This window comes from Stegostoma tigrinum, chromosome 42, assembly GCF_030684315.1.
Source record: "Stegostoma tigrinum isolate sSteTig4 chromosome 42, sSteTig4.hap1, whole genome shotgun sequence".
Classification (NCBI taxonomy): domain Eukaryota; kingdom Metazoa; phylum Chordata; class Chondrichthyes; order Orectolobiformes; family Stegostomatidae; genus Stegostoma; species Stegostoma tigrinum.
Window position 1 is genome coordinate 8,668,517 of NC_081395.1, and position 25,296 is coordinate 8,693,812.

General features: G+C 41.8%; 1 protein-coding gene across 4 annotated transcripts in view; it reads left to right on the forward strand.

The window, feature by feature from the left end:
* The window catches only part of LOC125449431 (spectrin beta chain, non-erythrocytic 1-like), a 289,686-nt gene that overhangs the window by 186,758 nt on the left and 77,632 nt on the right, over positions 1 to 25,296 (forward strand). For 3 of the 4 annotated variants that reach the window (XM_059641440.1, XM_059641441.1, XM_048525213.2), the window contains exon 3: positions 21,774 to 21,925. In XM_059641440.1, the coding sequence (XP_059497423.1) occupies positions 21,774 to 21,925 (152 nt within the window). Of the gene's footprint in view, positions 1 to 7,165; positions 7,345 to 21,773; positions 21,926 to 25,296 lie in introns of those variants that run through there. The other variant, XM_048525212.2, reaches the window with a different exon arrangement.

Consider the following 25,296-nt stretch of genomic DNA (forward strand, 5'->3'; position numbering starts at 1 on the left):
TGCCCATTTCTGACCTACTAACCTCATCCTGCCCCCTTGACCTGTCCGCCCTCCCTGGACTGATCTATCTCCTCCCTAACCTTTACTGACTCAAGCCCCGTCTCTTTGACCTATCTGCCTCGTCTCCACCTATCTTCTCCTTTATCCATCTTCTATCCGCCTCCCTCTCTCTCCCTATTTATTTCAGAACCCCTTTCCCCTCTTGGCCCGAAATGTCAGCTTTCCTGCTCCTTTGATGCTGCTTGGCCTGCTGTGTTCATCCAGCTCCACACCTTGTTATCCCTTTGCTCCCTGTTCACCGTCCCATTAACCATTCCGTTGCATTCCATGCTAGGTCCTGTGTAACTGCTTGTTGCTATGCTTTGGATCATATGTGCAGTTATGTGAGATCTTGCTGTGTAGGCAGTGAATGATTCGCACTGTAGATAGATACCAGATGACAGGTTAGAAGTTTTTGAATTATATACATTCATCCATGAAAAATGTACAATGCTCAAATTTAATTTGTGCTACTATGTGAGCATTGAATACCTGTTGAAAATTAGATTCTACTTCTTGTGATGAAGTTAAACCATTCAGATAACTTGTTTCTCTGCAGACAAACTAAAATGCAGTTATGCAGCATGCCAGGACATGGTCCTTTGGTACAGGAATGGATTACTCAGTTTGTTTACATTCCTAATGTTAGTATGCTGAGTTTCACAATGTCTGGCTGGTTATCTTTAGGCTGGATGATTTCTTTTCTTATTTCATGTATGTAGAAACTATACTTCGCCTATTATTGGACGTGCTATGATCCTTTGAAAACAGTTGGCAGGCAGCTCACAAACTATTTGTGTTGGGGTAGGATAGGATCAGAATCTCAGGTGCCAACAGGATTTCCTAAAGAGACAAATGAGAATGAATGGGACTGAACAACGAAGAAGCTGGGAATTATGATTAGAAAGGACTGGCTATACATCGATGGTATTGTATGTTGGGCCTACGGTAAATGGCTAGAGACAAATAAAAACTGCAGTTGCTGGAATCCAGGGTAGACAGGCAGGAGGCTGGAAGAACAGCAAGCCAGACAGCATCTTGAGAAAAGAAGAAGTCAACGTTTCACTATTACCCTTCTTCAGACCTGGATGGAGGTTAGGGGGAGCTGCAGATAAAGTGGGGGGTTGTGGAATGGTGGTGATAGGTGAATACCAGTAGTAGGTACGATGTGGTTGATCGATGGGAGCGATTAATCTGGTTGGTAGCTGGAAGGGAGTCCTGGTAAGTGAGATGGAAGGGAGGAGGTGGGGCTGGAAAGGGAGTCGGGAGATGGATGGGAAGGTTATTTGAAATTACAGAACTCCACATGTAGACTAGTTGATCATCTCGCCGATTATGTTTGTCTGGCACGTAACTCCTGGTCTAAACTTCTGGTCACCGCCCATTTCATCCCTCCCGGCTCCAACAGGCTTTCCTCCAGGTGCTCCTGTTTGCTACCACAGACCAAAGATGTGCAGGCTAGGTGATTTGGACATGGGAAATGCAGGGTTACAGGGATAAAGTAGGTGGGTCGGTCTGGGTGGGATGCTGTTTGGAGGGGTGCTGTGGAGTCACTGGACTGAATGGCCTGCTTCTACGCTGTAGGAATTATATGATACTCCGGCACAAAAGGAGGCTGTCAGTGTCCATAACAACTCTATGTAATGAAATCACGACAACTCATCCAATTTAATTTGCAGTGAGTTCATGGATTGTACTCATTTCTTCTGGTTAATGTGAGTGACTATATATTTTAAAGCAATGGAATAAATGAAGTTATCTGTACCATGTAAGCACAAATTATTTTGAGGCTTTACCCTGGAGAGAAACCTTGCTGGTTGGGTGAGATGGAGGTAAGGAGAAGTGCAAATCCCTATAATCGGCACTTCACCTACTACTGCCAGCAATGGGCACCATTTTAAGATGCACTGCAGAAGTTAAATAAGTCTCCAGCAACATCATCGAAATGTAGAGAAGAGTAGAAAATAATAGAAGTAGGCCATTCAGCCCTTTGAACCTGATCTGCCGTACATAATGACAATGGCTGATCATCTAACTCAAAAGCTTGCTCCTGCTTTTCCTATATGCCTTTTGATTCCTTTAGCCCCAAGTGCTATATTCAGTTCCTTCTTGAAATCCCAGAGTGTTTTGGCTTTGACTGCTTTCTGTGGTAGCGAATTCCACAGGCTCACTAATCTCTGGATGAAGAAATTTCACCTTATCTCAATCCTAAATTGTAACAAATATGCTGAAATGACTTATGTTTATTTGCAAAATAACAACCATTGTTTTTAAAAATAGATACAGTTAAACTGAGAGGAGAGAGATTTAAAGAAGACATGAGGTGCACATTACATGGAAGGTGGTTCACATGTGGAATGAACTTCCTGAGGAAGTGGTGGATGTGGGTACAATCACAACGTTTAAAAGACACTTGGATGATTACATGAATAGGAAAGGTTTGGAGGGGTATGGGCCAGGAGCAGGCAGGTAGGACTTAGTTTAGTTTGGGATTATGTTTGGCATGGAATGGTTGGACCATAGGATCTGTGTCCGTGCTGTACGACTCTATGTGCTCTGTGATACATTAGGGAGGGAGAAAGTTACCTGACACTATTCCAGGAGACAGTGATTAGCAAGGCATAAAAGCAAAGCTTCTATGAAAGTCAGGAAGATAAAAAGCATGAAGCACACAGGCCAGAGATAATGGGAACTGCAGATGCTGGAGAATCCAAGATAACAAAGTGTGGGGCTAGATGAACACACCAGGCCAAGCAGCATCTTAGGAGCACAAAAGCTGACGTTTCGGGCCTAGACCCTTCATCAGAGAGGGGGATGGAGAGAGGGAACTGGAATAAATAGGGAGAGAGGGGGAGGCAGACCGAAGATGGATAGAGGAGAAGATAGGTGGAGAGGAGAGTATAGGTGGGGAGGCAGGGAGGGGATAGGTCAGTCCAGGAGGACGGACAGGTCAAGGAGGCAGGATGAGGTTAGTAGGTAGGAAATGGAGATGTGGCTTGAGGTGGGAGGAGGGGATAGGTGAGGGGAAGAACAGGTTAGGCTGGCGGGGACGAGCTGGGCTGGTTTTAGGATGCAGAGGGTGGAGTGGAGATTTTGAAGCTGGTGAAATCCACATTGATACCATTGGGCTGCAGGGTTCCCAAGCGGAATATAAGTTGCTGTTGCTGCAACCTTCGGGTGGCATCATTATGGCGCTGCAGGAGGCCGAGGATGGACATGTTGTCTAAGGAATGGGAGGGGGTGTTAAAATGGTTCGCGACTGGGAGGTGCAGTTGTTCATTGCAAACCGCGCGTAGGTGTTCTGCAAAGCAGTCCCAAGCCTCCGCTTGGTTTCCCCAATGTAGAGGGAGCCACACTGTGTGCAGCGGATGCAGTATACCACATTGGCGGATGTGCAGGTGAACATCTTGATGTGGAAAATCATCTTGTGGCCTGGGATGGGGGTGAGGGAGGTGATGTGGGGGATGGTGTAGCACTTCCTGCGGTTGCAGAGGAAAGTACCGGGTGTGGTGGGGTTGGAGGGGAGTGCGGAGCTGACAAGGGAGTCCTGGAGAGAGTGGTCTGTCTGGAAGGCAGACAAGGGTGGGGTTGGAAAAATCTCTTTGTGATGGGATCGGATTGTAGATGGCGGAAGTGTCGGAGGATGTTGCGTTGTATCTGGAGGTTGGTGGGGTGGTATGTGAGGACGAGGGGGTTCTCTTGTGGCGGTTATTGCGAAGGCGGGGTGTGAGGGATGAGATGCGGGAAATGCGGGATACACGGCCGAGGGTGTTCTCGACCACTGTCGGGGGGAGGTTGCGGCCCTTGAAGAATGAGGACATCTGGGATGTGAGAGAGTGAAATGCCTCATCCTGGGACCAGATTTATTGCCCATCCCTAATTGCCCCAAGGGCAGTTAAGAGTCAGCCACATTGCTGTGGGTCTGGAATCACATGTAGGCCAGATCAGCTAAGGATGGCAGTTTCCTTCCCTAAAGGACATTAGTGAACCAGATGGGCTTTTCCTGACAATCAACAATTGATTCACAGTCATCACTAAATTCTTAATTCTAGATATTTATTGAATTCAAATTCCACCATCTGCCACAGTGGGATTAGAACCTATGTACCCAGAACATTATCTGGGTGGCTGGATTACCAGTCCACTGATAATGCCACTAGGCCATTGCCTGCCAGTTCAGGAAGTGGGGATGTAAAAGTAGTTTGGGTAGAGATGAAAAGTAACGAAGGTAAGAATCACTTGAGAGTAGTTTGCAGGCTGTCCAACAGTAACCATAAGACCATAAGAAAAAGTAGCAGGTTTAGGCCATTCAGCCAATCTAGTCTGTTCAGCCATTCGATCATAGCTGATATGTTTCTCAGTCCCATTCCTTCTGCCTTCTCCCTGTAACACTTGATCCCCTTACTAATCAAGAACCTATCAATTTATTTCTTAAATACACTCAATGACTTGGCCTGTGCACTGAGTTCCACAGATTCATAACTTTCTGGCTGAAGAAATTTCTCCCCATCTCAGTTTTAAAGAGTTATCCCTTCACTCTAAAATAGTGTTTTTGGGCTCTAGCCTATTGGAAACATTTTTTTTCCATATCCATCTATCCAGGCCTCTCAGTATTTTGTAAGTTGCGATGAGATTCCTCCTCATCCTTCTAAAATTCATTGAGTTCAGACCCAGAGTCCTTTACTACTGCTCATATGACTTCTTTCATCCCCGGGATCGTGGTTAGAAACCTCCTCTGGACGCCCTGCAAGGACAGCACAACCTCAGATATGGAGCCCAAAACTGCTCACAATATTCCAAATGCAGTCTGACTACATGGTAGAATTGAGTATAATGAAAAAAATAATAAGAATTTGTCTCAAATGAAAGTGTGGCGATAATCATGGGGAATTTTAATATAAATCTGGACTGGAGAAATCAGATGGGCAAAGATGGCCTAGATGAAGAGATAGAATAGCATGGTTTTATAGTAGTTTCTTATAACAGCATATTCAGGAGCTGTCCAGAGCGTAGTCTGTAATAGGTGTGGTATTGTGCAACAAGACAGGAATAATTAATTACTTCATAGTGAAGGTGACCCTGGAAGGCAATGATCATAATATAAATCTTACATTCAGTTGAGAAGGGAAATGTTGGTCATAACTAGTATTTTAAACTTAAATAGAGGAAATTGTAAAGGCATGAAAGCAGAGCTTTCATGGAAATGTAGGGGACAGGAAGCAGAAAAGACATGAATTGTTAACATCAGTCAGAGCGAAGGTGTTAGAAGAGGTTATTAAAGGCAATATATCAGGGCACTTAGCACCATTCAAGATAACCAAGCAAAGTTGTGAAAGGGAAATCATGTTTAACTAATTTATTGAAGTTCTTTTGAAAAAGGACTGACCTGTAGATAAAGGGGAACCTGTGGATATGTTGAACTTAGATTTCCAGAAGGCATTTGATAAGTTGCCTTTTCAAGGATTATTGTGAAAAATAAAGTTCATGATGTCAGGGTAACTTATCTGCATGGTTAGAAGATTGCCTAGCTAACAGGAAACAGAGAGTAAATGTAGATGTATCACTTTCTGGTTGGCTAGATCAAATGACTGGCATTCCACGGAGATCAGTGCCTGAATCTTTTACAATTTCCATAAATGACTTAGATGAACGGACTGAAGATTTGGTTGCTAAATTTGCTGAGACTGCAAAGGATATGGATAGGTTGAGTGAGTGAGCCAAGGATCTCACAAAGGGAGGAGAATGTGGGAAAATGTGAAATTGTTAGCACTAAATGAAAAGTAAACATTATCTAAAGAGTGAGAGGCTGTAGAGCTATGAGATGTGTAAGGCTGTGGTTGTCCTTGTGAATGATTCTGAAAGGGTTGCAGTCTAGATACAAAAAATGCTTGAAAAAAGTAACAGAATATTATCATTTATTGTGAGCGGAATCAAATACTAAAATAAATAGATTACGCATCAGTTACATGAGGCTTGATGAGACTCCATCTCTTGTATGGTATTGGGCTCTATACCTTACTAGATTAATACCTGGAGTCGATGGGTTGTCTTATGAGGAAAGGTCAGGCAGGCTAAGCTTGTATCTACTGGAGTTCAGAAGAATAAGAGGCACCTTGATTGAAGCATGGAAGATGCTGAGGTGTCTTGACATGATGTATGTAGATTGGCTGTTTCCTCTTATGAGTGTGTTTAGGACTGAGGCCTCCCATTTCAGAGAGGTGAAGAATGATGAATTTTCTATCAGGGGCATGAATCTTTGGAACTCTCTGCCTCAAAAGGCAGTGGAAGCAGAATCTCTGAATATTCTTTCACACAAAGGTAAACAGATCTTGATAAGCAAATGTGTGAAGGGTTAGAAAGGATAGGGGAGAATGTGGAGTCATTCAGATTAACCGTGGCCTTCGTGAATTGCTGCACAGTCTCAAGATGCCGCTTAAGTTTTTACAACTCCTGTTATGTATGTTTGTATTTATATAAGTGTCTGGAGATGTTTTTGAAATAAGACTGGGTGTTTCGGAAACTTGGGTGTCTATTGGTTTACGATAAGAACACCTACAACTCCCTTGAACTGGGTGCCAACTACTATTACATAATGTATCAAATGTCAAAGATATCAATAATCAGACAGATATATTGACATTAGTAAAGGAGCTCTGATAGTTTTAGAACTGAAATTTTCATCCATTAAAAACTGCTTTGGTTTAATTTAATTTAAGTTTAGGCATAGACATGGCCATGGAACAGAAACTAAGATTCAGTTCTTCTAACCAGGATGTTCAATAAGAAGCTGGATGGATTAATTAACGCAGGGTGCTTAACATGCTGCTATATAGCGAATACATCATCAAATCAAAACTTCTCAAGTCATTATCATTAATCAGACACAGATTTACTGAATTTTGGTGTGGATTTTTGTTCTGTTTATAATTACTTAACTTGTAAGTAGAGTTGCCAGGTAAATTGTACAGATTGAAAGATTCCTCAGTCAATTCTGCGTTGGATTAGCTGATCTGATGCTGGTTGGCTGTCGTGGAATTATATTCAGAGTCACTGTCCCTGGATGAGGGAGTAGTCAGAATTACTACAGTATCCTGTTTAGTACTCTGTATCCTGTTTTGATCTTGTGAGTGGTATGGATGACTGGTGAGAGCTGGATTGTCCAGAATTTGTGTACACAATCAAAGATTAAGCAAGATTCCTGTGAGTGTTGCTGGCACTGTGGAAATCCAGCACAGCCTTTGGGGAAGAACAGGAAAAATGGAAATTGGGGAAGAAATTGTAACTTCAGAAGATTGTTGACAGAGGGTAATTAGAATTTGTATTATAAAATTGCATGTTTATACATATGTCGACGTTAGCTGTAGAGTATTTCTACAGTTGTGTACATAGTATCATCTGAACATAATGGGAGTTTTGGACTGTGCTGGACTGTTGCCCTACCAGTAGCAAAGAAATAACTACTTGGCTTTTCGTTATCACAGGTAGTTTCCAAGTACTTTGCAGCCAGCGAAGTAGCTATTGAAATATATTTATTATAGTGATGTAAGAAATGCAGCAACCAATTTGTGCGTTGCAGGCTGCCATAGATATCTGACCTGTGACCTGATCAGATGGTCACATGTAGCCTAAATCTCAAATTGAAAAAATACCATGTAGTCTGTCTGTTCTTGGAGGCTTATTTGGTGTCATCAAGTAGTAAATGACTCAGACCCCCAAGCCTCCATTGTGAGCAAAGTCATGCCAAGGAGCCTGAATTTTTACAGCTACACCAGTTCTGAATATTCAACAATCAAAACATTACCCTGTGTCTCTGTGGGTTTTCTCCAGGTGCGCTGGTTTCCTCCCATAGTCCAAAGATATGCAGGCTAGGTGGATTGGCCGTGCTAAACTGCCCCAAGTGGTCAGGAATGTGTAGATTAGGTGGGTTATAGGAGATGGGTCTGGGTGGGGTGCTCTTGCAGGGTCAGTGTGTTGGGCCAAAGGGCCTGTTTACACATCATATGGATTATGTTCTGTAAAAATTTTCAGTATCTTCAGAAAATGCATTGACAAAAGTAACCTCTGGAGAATTAAATCAACAATTAAATAAATCATTTCTTTACTTTAGGAAAGAAGAACATGGTAAAGGTCCAATCTGTGTTAGTAGTAGACTGGATCATGTGCTATAACTGTTCGTTGTACTGTTCATAATTAGAACACTTTGGAATAAACTCAACTTACGTTGCCTTTCCTAGAATTTCTACCAGTAATAATTGCTTTAAAAAAGGGACATTTGAGCAGTATGGAAGACTCTGGGTGCTGGTATTGCAGAAGCGCATTTTTCTTTGGCAATGTTAAATGATTTGCAATAACCTATCCAGATAAAAGCAGTTGAATGTAAAGTGACACAGAGGCAATTATAATGTTGCTTTTGAGTATTCCCCAACAGACCGTGTAGAATTGTTGCACAGCAGCCATCTTATCACCATGTTTTCTGTCACAGCATATACCTGATCATTTCTACCTAAAGCATTCAGTAAGAATGTTTGTCATAGTAAGTAGTGATTGTTTCTGACCAGTTTTAAATAATATTATAATCATGATGTCTAAACATGGGAGATTCCCAGTATAAGATACTGTTATTTCCCAGTTTAGATCAATGACAATTTAATAAGGATACCTATGTGGCTTCTTATCATATCCCTGGGCTATTCAAAATTACTTGGGGATGTGCGGGACGTGCGAGCAAAGACTTAAGATTAATTGGAAAGCTTTGCCAAAGAATCTGCAACAGCGTAGTGGGTCAAATGGTCTTCATCTGCATTGCACAGTGCAGTGGTTCTTTGATTTTCCGAACACTAGCTATCTATTACATGCAAGCACAGATGCACACAGTAAAATCTTTCACACAGCAAATGAACAAGGACATCAAATGTATTTAAGGGCAAGTGATCAGATTTTATTGAGGGATGACTATTGGCCAGTTCTCCAGCAGAACTCCCTACTTCCAGGCATTGCTGGATGAATGAGCCAAAGGCCAAGTCTGACAATTCAGTGCCGAGCTGCCATGTAAGATGAGACAACAAGGTGTGGAGCTGGATGAACACAGCAGACCAAGCAGCATCATAGGAGCAGGAGAGCTGACGTTTCAGGCCTAGATTCTTCATCAGAAATGGTCAAAAGATGGTCAATTTAGTTCCTGTTAGCTTCCTGCTTTGTTCAACCATCTGTAAAAAAAAAGCAGCCATCCTCTGTAATATGAGACTCCCTCAGGAAGCTCAGCCCTGCCTTTTGTTGAGCCAAGCCCTTTGGCAAACAGGTGTGTGTTCATTGCCGCTCCAAATTACCAATGACATTGCACTCGTTCCAATTTAGATGGATTTTGTCCATGTAAGCAGCATTGTCATACGCCATAAATAGATGAATCATAGTTGACTACTGTTTTGATAACTTTGCATTGCGTCAGCAAAACTTGTAGAAATAGGATGGCAAAGCCTCCACCGTTCCCTTGACATTTATTCATTGAATTTGTCTTTTTTTTCAAACATCTTGTTGTGTCGCATGTTGGTGTTAATGGAACATCATAGAAACCTTACAGTGTGGAAACAGGCCATTCAACCCAACAAGTCCAAACCATCCCTCCAAAGAGCAGATCTCTGTGACATAGTGAGGAACATGTTTTATATTGACTTGGTATAGCAAAATGACCAAGACTGAGGGTCTTAGACTGAAACTGAGCATTGACTCACTCTAGAGATGTATTTTTGTTGCTGCAATCTGTTCTCTTGTACCTTGCCCAAACAAAGCCTCTCTGTGCCATGAATGTGTGTATAGTGACAGTATTATCAGCAGAACATTTGACTGTGGATGTCATTCACAAGAGCGCAGTCTTGTCTTCACTTTTTATTCATATGGAACCATATTACAGCCAAGCTTTGGCTGAAAGTACAGTGGTTTTGAGAACACATTTACTGCTCATGATACTGTTGTACTTGGGATTGACTGACTCAGTTCAAATCACAATGCTGGCCTTTGTTTCATTGTGCTTTGCTGGAAGGTGACTTTACCTAGCATCAGGAAGACTCATTACAGTTTATGATTTGTTGGGGTAGATGACTGAAGGTTTTTTCCTATAACTAAGGGAACCAAAATTAATAGTCTTGTAGAAAGGTCACCGGACTTAAAACATTAATTCTGCTTTCTTTCCAAAGATGATACCAGACCTGCTGAGTATCTCAAGGAATTTCTGTTTTTTGTTTCAGGATTAATGGGTGCTCCATCAGCAGTTTGTTTTCCAAGTGGGGAAGAAAATGATCACTGGACTGATTTCTACATCAGAAGTGTGAATGCAGATATTAAGCACATGGAACAGAAGTAGACCATTCAGCCCTTTGAGCCTCTTCCTCCATTCAGTGAGATCTTCGCTGATCTGTGGCCTAACTCCAAATATCTGCCTTTGGCCCATATCCCTTAATACATTTGTTTAACAAAAATGTACCTACCTCAGATTTAAAATTAACAACTGATTTAGCATCAACTGCCATTTGTGGAAGAAAGTTGCAAACCTCTGCCACTCTCCATATGGCTATACATCTTGGAAAACAAAGACCAACTTTGTTCAGTTGTTGTCATGTTATCTAGAGAGCATTACATCCTATTACAGGGTTGGTCAGGAGGAGTTAAACTTCGAAACCAGTCTGGGATAAGTGATTAAAATATACGATATACAAGCAATTTTTTTTTTGCTTTTTTTTTAATGCTTAACTCCATATTCATTTCAGCCAATTTGTGAACTGTAAGTTAATTTGTTTGAGCACATACCCAAGTGAAATTGCATTTGGTTGGGCTGTTGATGGGTTTGCCTTGTGTCATGCTTGCAATAGGAGTCAAGTTGGATTGAAGCTGCTAGTTACAGTTGGATCTATGATACGGTCCGATCTGTGCTCAGCTGTTCATTCAGAATTGAAACAGATTGAGGCTTAAGCCAGAAGCCAGACACTACGTATTTCAGTCAAGTTACCAGACAAAATCTTTGTTCTACTCTGGAAAAACTTTGAGCTTTTACATTCTGCCCAAGTTTGTATACAGTTGAATAATGTACTCAAACTTTATGTCAGATACCTGTTACTTGAAATACTGCCCCATTTAATGCACTTCTGTTTTCTATCATGCTCATTTTCAAATTCTGTTTGAATGGAACAAACCTAATAAACTGTGTTACCATTTTAAGGAGAAGCAATTTGGAAATCTGATTGGGGTTGAGTGCTTTTGAAAAAGAGATCTCTTTTAAAAGTGGTAAACATCACAAGGCATCAGGCATCAAGGAAAGGCTGATGGAAATATCTTCATGTCACTGAATCTTCCTGAAAGTGCGTTACTGAGGAAGTTCACTGGAATGGATTTGGCCAGAGGGAGTGTCATTCAGGAGATATGGTGATGAACTGGCTTGGCTAGAAAGTTTATCACTCGAATGATACACTGATAGGCTGTCTCAAGTCAGACTGAATGTCGTCAAAGAAGCTTGTAATTTAATTGGCTTGCCCAGGAGATTTATCACTCAGTAACCTCATTGATAGCCTAATTTAGCTGGATCATGTGTCCCTCAGGAGCCTTGCCAACAAACTGGCTTTTGATTCCTTATTTTCCCCTGTTTTTAAGTTTCTTTTTAAATCCAGAAGCACAAGAAACAAAAGGTTCAGTCACTTAACTCAGCTCCTTACTATGAATTGATAGTATTCAACATTGCAACATCTGAAATGTACCTTTCTTAATTGTGAGAATTTTAGAATGTAGGAACTGGAAATACTTGTGACAAAGGTTGAACTCTGAATTCGAATTATAGAATTTAACAGTTCAGATTAGGGCCATTTGATCGTGTCTGTACTGGTTCCTGAAAGAGCTATCCAGCTAGTCCTGCTCTTCAGCCCTATCTCTATAGCCATCTGACATCTTCACTTCCAAATGTATGTCCAGCTCTCTTTTGAAACCTAATGTGGAATCTGCCTCTACCACACTCTCAGGCAGTGCATTCCAAATGCTAACTGTCTGAGTAAAGACATTTCACTTCATCTCATTCCTAGCTCTTGCTGATAATCCTGAAATTGTGATCCCTAGATACTGACATACTGACTGGTGTAAATAGAATGTTTTTCTTTACCCTGTCAAAATTATTCATAATTTTGAACATCTCAATAAGGTCACCTCTGAATCTTCTCTGCCCCAAGGAGAATTAAGTCCACTTTCTCTAATCTCCCTTATATTGAAATCCCTTATTCTTGGTATCATTTGAGTAAATCTCCTTTGCACTCTCTCCAGGGCTTTAACATCCTTCCATAAGTAAGGTGCCTGAATTGAATACACTACTCTAAATGTGGTTTGGCCAATGATTTATAGAGGTATAACATTACTTCATTGCTTTATACTCTAAGTCTCTGTTTATAAACCCAACGATCCTATACGTCGTCTTAACAACTATTTTACCTTGCCTGGCCACCTTCAGAAAATCATACATGAGAATCCTCAGGTCGTTCTGCTCCTCTACTCCCTTTGAAGTTATACCATTGAGCCTGTATTGTGTCTCTGTGTTTGTTCTATCAAAATGCATTGCCTCACATTTCTCTGTATTGAACTTTGTCTTCCAGGAAAACTTGTCCCTCTGAAGTTGCTCAGTATCATTCCCACAATTCACTATTCTCTCTAGCTTTGTATCATCTGCAATTTAGAGATTTCTCCCTCAACAGCCATCTCCAAATTGTTTATATAAATCAGAAAAGCAGGGTCCCAACACTGATCCCTGGAGAACACTACTTTCAACTCATCAACAATCTGAAAAATGTTTATCTATAAATACGCTCTGTTTTCTATCTTATATCCAACTTCTAATCCATGCTTCAATCCCAACTTCAATCCCAAATATTTCTAATTTGGTAACCATTTGTGATACTGTATCAAATGCTTTCTGAAAGCCCAGATATGTTATATCCACAGCACTACTTTCACCCACTACCTGTGTCACCTCATCAAAAAATTTGATCAAATTAGTCAGACGTGACCTGCCCTTGACAAAGCCATGTCTAATATTAAATTATTTTCTCTATGCTTATGTTTACCTAATTTTGTATTATGGTTGTTATCAGTTTTCCCACTATTGATGTCAAACGGACAGATTCGTAGTTTCCTGGGTTATCCTTTACACCTTTCTTCAATAACAGTGTCACATTTGCAATTCTTCTCCCCTTCAGGACTAACCCTGTGTTCAGACAGGGCTGGAAAATTTCTGTCAATGGCTGCACAATTTGCCTCCAATCATATAGATTTGAACTCAGGAACTACATCTCATTCAAGGCCAGTGATACTTTCTTTGACCAAGTCCATTGCACCTCCTCCCTTTTTACCCATTCTGTTTCCATTGAAAGTTTTATAATCCAGGATATGAAGTATCCAATCCTTTCTGGCTTGAGCTACATATCTATCGTTGCTACTATGCCATATCCTCCCAAGCAATTTCTGCTTCCAGTTCCCCAGTTTTATTCATGATACTCGGTGCATTTGCATACATACAATGCTGTCCTTATCTCTTCCTTGCCCATTGGAAGGTGACCATTTCTTTGTTGCTGCAAAACACTCAAGCCTCCCCTCACTTCTTTTTCCACATTCCCCATCTTCTGTCCTTTGTCCTCTTGGTACTTCCAAAACTAGGTCCATTGCCAACCTTCCTTCGTGCCTTACATGTTTAAATCCACCCCCACCACACAATTTGCTCTGACAACCAGGAATTAGGCTTCACCAGAGCAGAAATGGAACCCTATCTTCTGAACAACTTTATTTTCAAAAATTGATCCCAGTGTCCCAGAAATCTAGGCCCTTCTCCACCATCCCTCAAGTCATGCATTGACCTCCATATTCTGCTTTGCCTAAATGGTGAAGCTCGTGGCACAGATAACATTTCTGAAATTACTACCTTGGAGGTCCTATATTTAAACCTACTCCCTAACTCCTCAAACTGTTGCTGCAAGTCCTCCATGCTACGTTAATAGTTCCCACATGAACCACAACCAATGATTGTTCACTGTTCTTTTTAGGAGTTTATCCAACTATTCTGTTAATAATTAAGAAAATGTAACCTGAAATGAATGGAATTAGGTTCTGACCTTGAACTGAAATGAGGACCAGAGGTGCAATGAGACTAATTTACGGACATCGCTAGTTCCTGGCATACATGGACTCATGGCACAAAACTGAGCATTATTCAGGAGTCTTTATTCTTGAGCGAGAAATGTTATACGACTGCAGTAGGCTTGAGAGGTTTGGGACGTGACACATTGTTGGAGTGTAGAGGGAGCTTATCTGAGTATCTGAACTGCTTTGTACCTAAGCTGGAGTGGTTGATAAGTCACTGCAGAGAGCGTTTTGCTCTGTATGTAATCCTGTGCCGTACTAACCTTGAGGCTGTTTAATGGGGACAGTATAAAGGAAGCTTTACTCGGTAACCCTCTGTTGACTCTGTTCTGCCATTGTTTAATGGGGATGTTTTTCTGGATCTAACCCCATGTTGTACCTGAACTGGGATTAATGAGGACATCGAAGAGGGACCTGACAAAATGACAAAACCGTTCAAAAAGACAAAGAATTGCAGATGCTGGAAATCAAAAACCACACAGAAATTGCTGAAAAAATTCAGATTTGGTAGCATCTGTGGGGAGAATGCAGACTTAAGGTTTCAGATCCTCTGTCTCTTCTTCAAAACAAAACCATTCACCTGTCAACATTCACTTATCACCATGACTCTCAATTTGAAACCCAGGGTAATTTTACCAGCAATTGCTGTGCATTGAATGTCTGGATTGTCTTAGGTTAATCCAAGGACTTGTGTTTCTATATGAATGTTCATTATCCTTCATTGAAGCTGAACAGTGAAATGTTTTGTTACCCTTCCAGAGGAAATGGCTAAGACAAATGTCATCATTGATAGATGTTGTGTTAAATTTGAAACTCTGCAGCCCAGTGCAAAAATCAGTGTTCATTTTTATATTGTGTCAGCTTTGAAAGTTTCCACTGTAGAGTCCATGATTTGCAAAATGTTCATCTTGCATATATGGCATGTAATTCACAGGCCAATTTTTGATATGTTTGACTTCCGTGGTCGTACATACAGATGCCATACTGAAGCCCCTTTCATTTTTATTTTTTGTTATCAAACTATTGATTGGTGAAAATTAGCTTTCACTCCTTAATTTTTTCACTTCCATTATTTTTCCCCAACTATATTTCTGTTGTGAATAGTGCATAGTTTTCAAGTTATTCATCATGAATTTGTCCACACCAATGGTATTACTTTTTAAAAAATCTGTGTTGCACCTTTTCTTTGGGTCTAATAAATTTTCTATGATCAGGTGCTGATATTTGGGTACACTTCTCCAAATATGGTCTAACTTGCATCTCCTACTAATTAATTTTACTTGCTTAGTTGCTCAGTCAAGTGGTAATTCAAATAATTTTTAGTGCTAACACCATTCAAATTCAAATCTTGTGATTCTTAATCGATACATTGTGGAGCTGGGGGAACCACAACGGGCCAGGCAGCATCAGACGAGCAGGAGAGTCGACGTTTTGGGCCGGGACCCCTTATCAAGACTGAAACTTCAACTTTCCTGTTCCTTTGATGCTGCCTGACCTGCTGTGTTCCTCCAGCTTCACAGTGTATCGACTCTGACTTTCCAGCATCTGCAATTCTTGCTATCTCCTTGTGATTTTTAAATCATTGTTGGTGAAATGGACATACTTAGAGACTTGAAATTCATTTCATAAAACTTATTTGAGAGTTTTGTTTTGTGTATAACATACTCAGTAATTATCTGTCAAAGTTCAATTTTTCTTAAAACTTTGCTTTGAAATATAAGTACAGCTTGTGCCATGTACTACCTTTTATTATTTAGTCTGAAAATGCTGTCTGCAGAGCTTCTAATGCTGCAGCTGTGGTATGTCACGATGCTTTTCTCCTTTGTCGTCCTCTCTAAAGAAAGACTGTTGCAGTTTCTATAGCTCAATGAGCATCAGCTTCTGAAATCTGAAGTGAAAATTGTCTTTATATACAGTGATTTAAAATTACTCTGACTACGTTGTGTAGCTTTCTGCTTTCTGTGTGTTGAGTATGTTAATTCTTGAGATTACAGTAAGGCACCCCATACAGTTGGAAATGCATTACATATTTTTGAAACTGAGTCATGGAAAACCAGAACCTAACGTCCTTTCTAATCCTGCACTGAGAAAGATGCTCAGATGAGACAGCACTTGTGTTGCTTCAGTCAAGTTCAGCTCCCTTGCACTGAGAAAGGGAAAATCAATTATCCAGACGTCCACTCGGACTTATCCCCATCTAGAAAATGTGGATATTAGACAATGGCAGGTTTGGGTTCAGCCACAATGAAATGGCCTGCTAGCATTCACTGCGTTGGGCTTATACATGACCCAAGCTCACTAGGGTGAGATATTAGAGCATCCCTGCCTGTTAAGTATATGGAGTTATTGTGCTCAGGAGCAATTTGAAAAAATTTACAATTTGTGCAGCAAATTCTGATACTGTAAACATTTTCCTTGTGTTCCACCTGGATTGTTTCCTCCAGTGGAAATCACATGTTATCATAGTGGTATTTGTGTGGGTGCTCCCAGGGCCCAGCCTTAAAGAGTGATGCTATCTACAGGGCACTTGGCTGGAGCAAACTCTAAATTCAGCGCAGGAATGGCTACTTAATTGTTTAAAAAAAAATCAACTGTTTCAGCAGCCAACCTTCTCATCAAAGCCCATGTCACAAAGTAATAAAGATCAAAGTTAACACTCTAAAAAGCTTGTGAGTGGTAGAATTAGCATAAGCAGCATTCGTTTTGCATTTCTGCTCTGGACAGTATGTTGCAGTTTATCACCATTTGTCAAGCAGTTAAATTTATACTGTTTAGTTACAAAGCTTGCTGTTACGTCAGTACAAAAAGTGTTGTGCCTCTGTGGTAATAAAATGTGAGGCTGGATGAACACAGCAGGCCCAGCAGCATCTCAGGAGCACAAAAGCTGACGTTTCGGGCCTAGACCCTTCTTCAGAGATGGGGATGGGGTGAGGGTTCAGGAATAAATAGGGAGAGAGGGGGAGGCGGACTGAAGATGGAGAGAAAAGAAGATAGGTGGAGAGGAGAGTATAGGTGGGGAGGTAGGGAGGGGATAGGTCAGTCCAGGGAAGACGCACAGGTCAAGGAGGTGGGATGAGATTAGTAGGTAGGAGATGGAGGTGCGGGTTGGGGTGGGAGGAAGGGATGGGTGAGAGGAAGAACAGGTTAGGGAGGCAGAGACAGGTTGGACTGGTTTTGGGATGCAGTGGGTGGAGGGGAAGAGCTGGGCTGGTTGTGTGGTGCAGTGGGGGGAGGGGACGAACTGGGCTGGTTTTGGGATGCGGTGGGGGAAGGGGGGATTTTGAAGCTGGTGAAGTCCACATTGATACCATTGGGCTGCAGGGTTCCCAAGCGGAATATGAGTTGCTGTTCCTGCAACCTTCGGGGTGGCATCATTGTGGCACTGCAGGAGGCCCATGATGGACATGTCATCCAAAGAATGGGAGGGGAAGTGGAAATGGTTTGCGACTGGGAGGTGCCTCTGTGATGTCGGCCCATCTCAGAAACTACTTCAAGAGCTGAATGGGCTGATACGGGTTAGACCTTTTGTTGTCCAAAACATCTACCTCCCATAGAAACCAGATAGCATGGAGAACAAGTCAGGAGGCCTCTTTCTTCAGTTCTCTGCGTTATCGGCTGTGGTTCAGTGTATAGTAGTTTCACCTGAGCCAGAAGGTAATGGATTTAATTTCCTCTCCAGAGATCTGAGCTCACAGTGCAGGCTGGCACTCTACTTATAGTGCAATGGGATGTAGCACATTTTGGCATACTGCCATTTAGATGAGGTTTTTTTTTGATTCACTGGTGGGAAATGAACATCACTGGTTGGGCCAGCATTTATTGCCGTTTCTTAGTTTCCCTAAAGAAGGTGGTGGTGAGCTGCCTTCTTGAACCATTGCTGTCTAAGTGTTAAACGAAGGCCCTCTCAGGTAGATGTAAAAGATCCAGTGCCTGATTTGAAGAATAGAAGAGTTCTGCCAGCGTTCTGGCCAATATTTATTGCTTGGCCAGCATCATTGAATCAAACAGTCTCATTGCTGATTATGAAATCTTGCTGTCCATAAATTGACCACAGTGCTCACTTCCTCCATAACAGTGCACCGTCTTTCTAAAGCTGTGAATTGGTGGTAGATTGTATTTTAAATGCTCGGGGGTTGTGAAAGGCTTTTGTTGCCTTTCTGATGTTTCAGACAATATCTTAGAGCAAAGCTGAAAGATGTCAAGATTGGTACATATAATTGGTAATTTGATCTAAATTGGTATGGCTGCTGAGGTGATTTAGTTGACTTTAACACCAGTATCAATCTGGGGAAAATCAGTGCCAGCCAGTGGCTGCTGTTGGAAAGTATTGGATTTTAGATTTGGGTTGAATCATAGAATCCCTTCACCAGAGTTAAATCATCTGTGGATAATGTCAATAATAATTTGTAATGTGAAGGGCAATCCCTTCGGTCCAGCACATCTCTGTAAGGACAGAAATGGCTTTTAAATAGCACCTCACTCAATATCAGGATATGCCGTAGTGTTGTACAGCTCCAGTTCTGTTCATTTTGAAAAATAGTAGCCAATTTTCACAAACAAGTTCCCACAAAGAAAATAATGGGAAGCAGGTTTTATTTTAATGGAGAAGTTTGGTTAGTTGGGGTGCCTCAGGAAATGTTATATTTGTGAGTGAAATAAGAAAATAATCAACTTTGGAGGCCGGTATTGCACCCATGTCAGTTGGCTATATGGCAGCAAGAGCTAGGGAAGAGTTCAATAAGTACATCATAGTGAAAAGAAGTAATTTCTACTATGATCAATTTTTTGTTTCTTTGAGTTTGAACCAAAGTCTGATGATGCTGTTGAGAGCAAAGCTCAATATATATTTGCAACAACAGTGGTTTGATTACATTTTGTCACGTAATAAAACTGCACGAGTACTAAATAGCAACTCAAAATCATTAACCTACAGTGTACACAAACGTCAGAGAGCCATTAAAAGTTAAAATGTTGTGAGGCAACTCTGTTGAAAAGCACACATACTTGGTTGTTAATTTGAAATGGTTTGTATGACTAATTGACTTTCTGAAAGATGTAACTGCCACATTTAGATTAGAGCTATGTTGTTGCTGGCAGCTGTCCGGTATAACCCTGCTCCAAGGCCAAAATGTACTACATTTTTTAAATATTCTGTGGTTGGGGTGTGGTTGTCATCTGCAAGGACAGCGTTTGTTGCTTATCACTAATCACACTGGAACAGCAGTTTACCACATAATTTCAGACAGCAGTTGAGAGTCAACCACACTGCTTAAGGTCTGGAGTCAAATGTAGGCTGGACTGGCTAATGCCGAAACATTTCTTTCCCTAAAGGACTAATAAACCAAGTGGCTTTTTTAAAGAATTGATATTAATTGTAATGGTCATCATTACCGAGATTAGCTGTCAACATCTCGGCACGGTGGATTTGAACCACTGTCTCCAGAGTATTGGCTCACGGTGACTAGAGGCTGTAACAATAAAAGTGTAGACTCGCAATGAATCAACCCTTTTCCATTCATCCTCAATAGGCCAAATCTCTTTCCATTCATTCGTATTGTACAGAATTTCTATAGATTAATAGTCTTTTCTTTGACTATACAGAACTCTGGTGCCAGCATAAAAGGCACCATGGTTATTCACTCTGTATTGCATGCCAAGGAAGTTATGATGAAAGTTGATTAAAGCACTGTTTTGGTTTCAGCTGTGCTATTGTGTCCAATTCTGAAAACTACTACTTCAGGAAGGCTGTGAAGTCTTTGGAGAGATTGCAGAAAAGCGTTATGAGAATGGTGCTGGGGATAAGGTTGGATTGGAAAAACGGGGGCTATTTTCCTTAGAGAAGAGAAGCAAAGATTGAGAGGGTATTTGTTTGAAGGTTCTGACTAGAGTTGATAAATTGTTTGTATTTACTGAAATCCAGAGGGCACCATTGTAAAGTGATTAATAAATGAACAAAAGGCGAATTTAAGATTTTTTTAAATGCAGCGAATAGTTAATGTTTGGAATATATTACATGAGAGCATGGTGGAGGCAATTTCAGTTGAAGCTTTCTACAAGGAATTTGGTAAAGTCCAAATTTAGCAACATTTGGGTTTGGACTGATAAGTGCAAGGTAGCAGTACCAGCACACATGCCAGCATCCAAGGCGTTATAGTTGACCAGAAACCGAACTGGATAATCCATATACAAACTGTGGGTACAGTCGCAGGGTCAGAAGTTGGAAGGTCAGCTTCTGCCACCTAGAAGCACAAGGTTACCTATTGCATGGGAGCGCGACCACCTGTGAGATACCCCCAAAGCCCCACACCATACAGACATGGAAATATATCACTTCCTTCACAGTTGATGCTTAAAATCTTATACACACACCCACTAGAGAGGGTGTTCTTTCACGTGGACTGCAGCAGCACAAGACCAATTCTCAGGAGCAATTAGGGATTGACAGTGAATGCAACCCCTGTCTGTATATGCCCACATCCCATGAATAAAAGAAAAGACAAGGCCCCAAAGTGATAAGATTTACATAACCTGGAGTAGAACTAATTCAGTTGCTATTGCAGAGTTTTCATTGAATATGATGGGCGCATGTTTACCACACAAAAGAGACCAGTCTGTGATTCTGTATAATGAGTTCAGTTACCACCTGTAATACAGCACCACCTGTTCTGTTTGCTGCTGTGTATAATATAACGTTGTGTTTATTTTCTTCCAGTTCTTATTGTTCACATTGTACAGTATATTAAATGAATCATTCAGTGATACACAAATTAGATTGAGCTTGCATTGTGGAAGTTCTCTTCCAGCCGTAATTTCAATTCTAGAAGAATATTTACTCATAACCAACTGTATTATTTGTCTTGTTGCTAATTGGCATTATTTACTATGGTAACAGAAAGTCCAGGGTTCAAGTTTTAGTTTAATGCTGCTCAAGTTCTAAACTTGAAAAGTCTCTTTTGCCACAGCTGGTTTCTCATCAATCTTGGAACATTGAGATCTCTTAAGTATTGTCTAATTGATGTGGAGGTGCTAGTGTTGAACTGGGGTGGACAGAGTCAGAAGTCACATGACACCAGATTATGGTCTAACAGGTTTATTTGAAATCACAAACTTTTGGAGTGCTGCTCCTTCGTCAGCTGCAGCACTCTAAAATTTTGTGATTTCAAATAAATCCATTAGACGATAACCTGGTGTCATGTGACTTTGACATTGGCACAGCAAAGTGTTATCAGTTAGACAATCAGTTCTTGTATGCTTCTGCATTGTTTTTCCTCCTTTCAGTTTATTAGTTTGAAAATGGAGATGAGAGAGAAAGTAAAGCTGAGTGCCAAAAATCCAGATTCGAAACTCAAAATACCAGCATTTGAAACAGCTAAGGTGGGTAATGTTTCACCTGAGACCTTTCCCTAATTGAGTTCTGAGGCAAGGTCTGCACTCTAAATGTTAGCCTGCAGTTTCTCTTTCAAATGCTGACAGCGCTGCAACATATTTAGAATATCTTTTCCTGTTTAACTTCTGGTACTTGCTTACATTTTATCCTTTTAAGCGGTTAACGGTGAGCATTCACTTCTTCGTTGCAGATGAACGTGAAGCAGTGCAGAAGAAAACATTTACCAAATGGGTAAACTCACACTTAGCAAGAGTGACGTCTCGAATCACAGACCTGTATACGGACTTGAGGGATGGGAGAATGCTGATTCGTTTGCTAGAGGTTCTGTCGGGTGAGCAGCTGGTCAGTATAAGCCTTTTGTGGTTTTTTGGCAACCGTCAGAATAATATAGTCGCTTTAGGCTAGCAATACTCACAAGCTTATGCTTTGCACAGTCATAAACTGAAACAGTGTCTTGTTTGACAGACAATTAAGTATGCTCAGCACAGTAGAAGAATAGTGAGTTGACATGAGTTATGGGCCTATGAATGATCCATGAATTTTGACCATATTGTGGACAGCTGGCCTGCCAGTTCCCTGCAGGAAGAATTTAGAGCTGCAACATCAATATGTCAATCAAAGTTTTTCTTTCATTAGCTAAATGGATATTGAGATAACTTGAGCTGATTTTAGTGAAGAGAAAAATTAAACGTGTATCTATACTTTATCTTAACTTTGCCTCAAGATAGCCAACAACAATAAAGAAAGTTGACACCATTCCTAGGCAAAGCAGCTTGTTTAATTGGCACCCCATTCAATATTCAATCCCTTGACTGCTGATGCATAGTGGCAACAATGTGAACCAATTACAAGATCACGCAGGCTCCTTTGACAACATCTTACAAACCTGAGACTCTGCCGCTTGGAAAGACAAGGGCAGCAGATGCATGGGAATATCATCATGTGAAAGTTTCCCTCCAAGTCAAATGCTGTACTGACTTGGAAATAGGTCTCTGCTCCTGGGTCAGTTTCCTGGAACTCCATTTCTAATAGCATTGCGGAGGGAGTACCTGCATCTTAAAGACTACACTTCACCTAACACCTTCTCAAGGGCAATGAATGCTGGCCTAGCCAGTGACACCGGTATCCTGTGAATAAATTTTAATCAAAACTTAATTCATTACTAATTAATTTGCTTTGAAATGTAGTCACTGTTGTTATTAGGCAAATGTGACTGTCAAGTAGAGCATAGTTGCATAAGTGGCATTTAAAATAATAATCCACAGTCTGTTTCTTTCTTTGGTGCTGAATAACTTATTGGTCAGGGCATAAAGTAGAATTCCCTATTTCTCTTCAAGAAGTGCCTTGGAATCTTTTTAATCCATGATCACACGTTGACGGAGTCTTGGCTTAAGGTTTTACCTGGAAGGTAACCTAATGCTAGTACCTATCAGTACTGCACTGGAGTGTCAGCCCAGATTGTGCATGCAAGTATAGTCAGTGGTAAAGAGTTTGGATAATGGGAACTGTAGATGCTGGAGAATCCAAGATAATAAAGTGTGAAGCTGGATGAACACAGCAGGCCAAGCAGCATCCCAGGAGCACAAAAGCTGACATTTCGGGCCTAGACCCTTCATCAGAGAGGGGGATGGGGTGAGGGTTCAGGAATAAATAGGGAGAGAGGGGGAGGCGGACCGAAGATGGAGAGAAAAGAAGATAGGTGGAGAGGAGAGTATAGGTGGGGAGGTAGGGAGGGGATAGGTCAGTCCAGGGAAAATGGACAGGTCAAGGAGGTGGGATGAGATGGAGGTGCGGCTTGGGGTGGGAGGAAGGGATAGGTGAGAGGAAGGACAGGCTGGACTGGTTTTGGGATGCAGTGGGTGGAGGGGAAGAGCTGGGCTGGTTGTGTGATGCAGTGGGGGGAGCCCATCTGCTCCCAGGATGAGGCATTCCACTCCCGCACATCCCAGATGTCCAAGTTCTTCAAGGACCGCAACTTTCCCCCCACAGTGGTCGAGATCGACCTTGTCTGCGTCTCCCGCATTTCCCGCAACACATCCCTTTCAACCGCCCAAAGAGGATCCCCCTCATTCTCACACACCACCCCACCAACCTCCAGATACAACACATCATCCTCCGACACTTCCGCCATCTACAATCCGACCCCACCACCCAAGACATTTTTCCTTCCCCACCCTTGTCTGCTTTCCGGAAAGACCACTCTCTCCGTGACTCCCTTGTTCGCTCCACACTACCCTCCAACCCCACCACACCCGGCACCTTCCCCTGCAACCACAGGAAGTGCTACATTTGCCCCCACACCTCCTCCCTCACCCCTATCCCAGGCCCCAAGATGACTTTCCATATTAAGTAGAGGTTCACCTGCACATCTGCCAATATGGTATACTCTATGCATTGCACCTGGTGTGGCTTCCACTACATTGGGCAAACCAAGCGGAGGCTTGGGGACCGCTTTGCAGAACACCTCCGCTCCATTCGCAATAAACAACTGCACCTCCCAGTCGCGAACCATTTCCACTCCCCCTCCCATTCTTTAGATGACATGTCCATCATGGGCCTCCTGCAGTGCCACAATGATGCCACCCGAAGGTTGCAGGAACAGCAACTCATATTCCGCTTGGGAACCCTGTAGCCCAATGGTATCAATGTGGACTTCACCAGCTTCAAAATCTCCCCTTCCCCCACCGCATCCCAAAACCAGCCCAATTCGTCCCCTCCCCCACTGCACCACACAACCAGCCCAGCTCTTCCCCTCCACCCACTGCATCCCAAAACCAGCCCAGCCTGTCTCTGCCTCCCTAACCTGTTCTTTCTCTCACCCATCCCTTCCTCCCACCCCAAGCCGCACCTCCATTTCCTACCTACTAACCTCATCCCACCTCCTTGACCTGTCCATCTTCCCTAGACTGACCTATCCCCTCCCTACCTCCCTACCTGTACTCTCCTCTCCACCTATCTTCTTTTCTCTCCATCTTCGGTCCGCCTCCCCCTCTCTACCTATTTATTCCAGAACCTTCACCCCATCCCCCTCTCTGATGAAGGGTCTAGGCCCGAAACGTCACCTTTTGTGCTCCTGAGATGCTGCTTGGCCTGCTGTGTTCATCCAGCTTCACACTTTATTATCTTGGTAAAGAGTTTGGAGCCTACAACGTCCAGAGGACCATTTAAATCAACATCTGATTGACTGCTTGGATAGTTTAGTATGTTAAAATCTGACATTGCAAATCACAATGATGTGCCACATTCATACGAGAATAGAAAGAAAAAGAAGAAAAGGCCATAGGTTCCTTGAGTTTGCTGTGCAGTTTAATATGATCGTGGTTGAACTTATTCTCAAATCCACCTTTCAGCCCAGTACCCATATCCCTCAATTCTGTTGATAGTTCAAATATTTGTGTTTATTCACTTGGTAGAGGCAAAAAGCGGCAGGTGATTTGCTCTACACATTAATATAATCACTCCCCTAGCCCATTGTTTGAAAGCTCCAGACCAGTTTTAGTGGGGATTCTGGCTAAAATTGGAAGCCCACCCTGTAGCTGGGTGCAAAAATATCATGGACAGCAGGGAGAAAATACAAAATCACTTAGTTATGTAGTAAATAGAAGACTCCAAGGTGAACCCATTTCCTCAGTTCTGCTTAACAGAAAATTTATTTGTTATTAATATTATCATTGTTTATGTCTGTTGAAAACATCAGAAACAAGCATACTTTT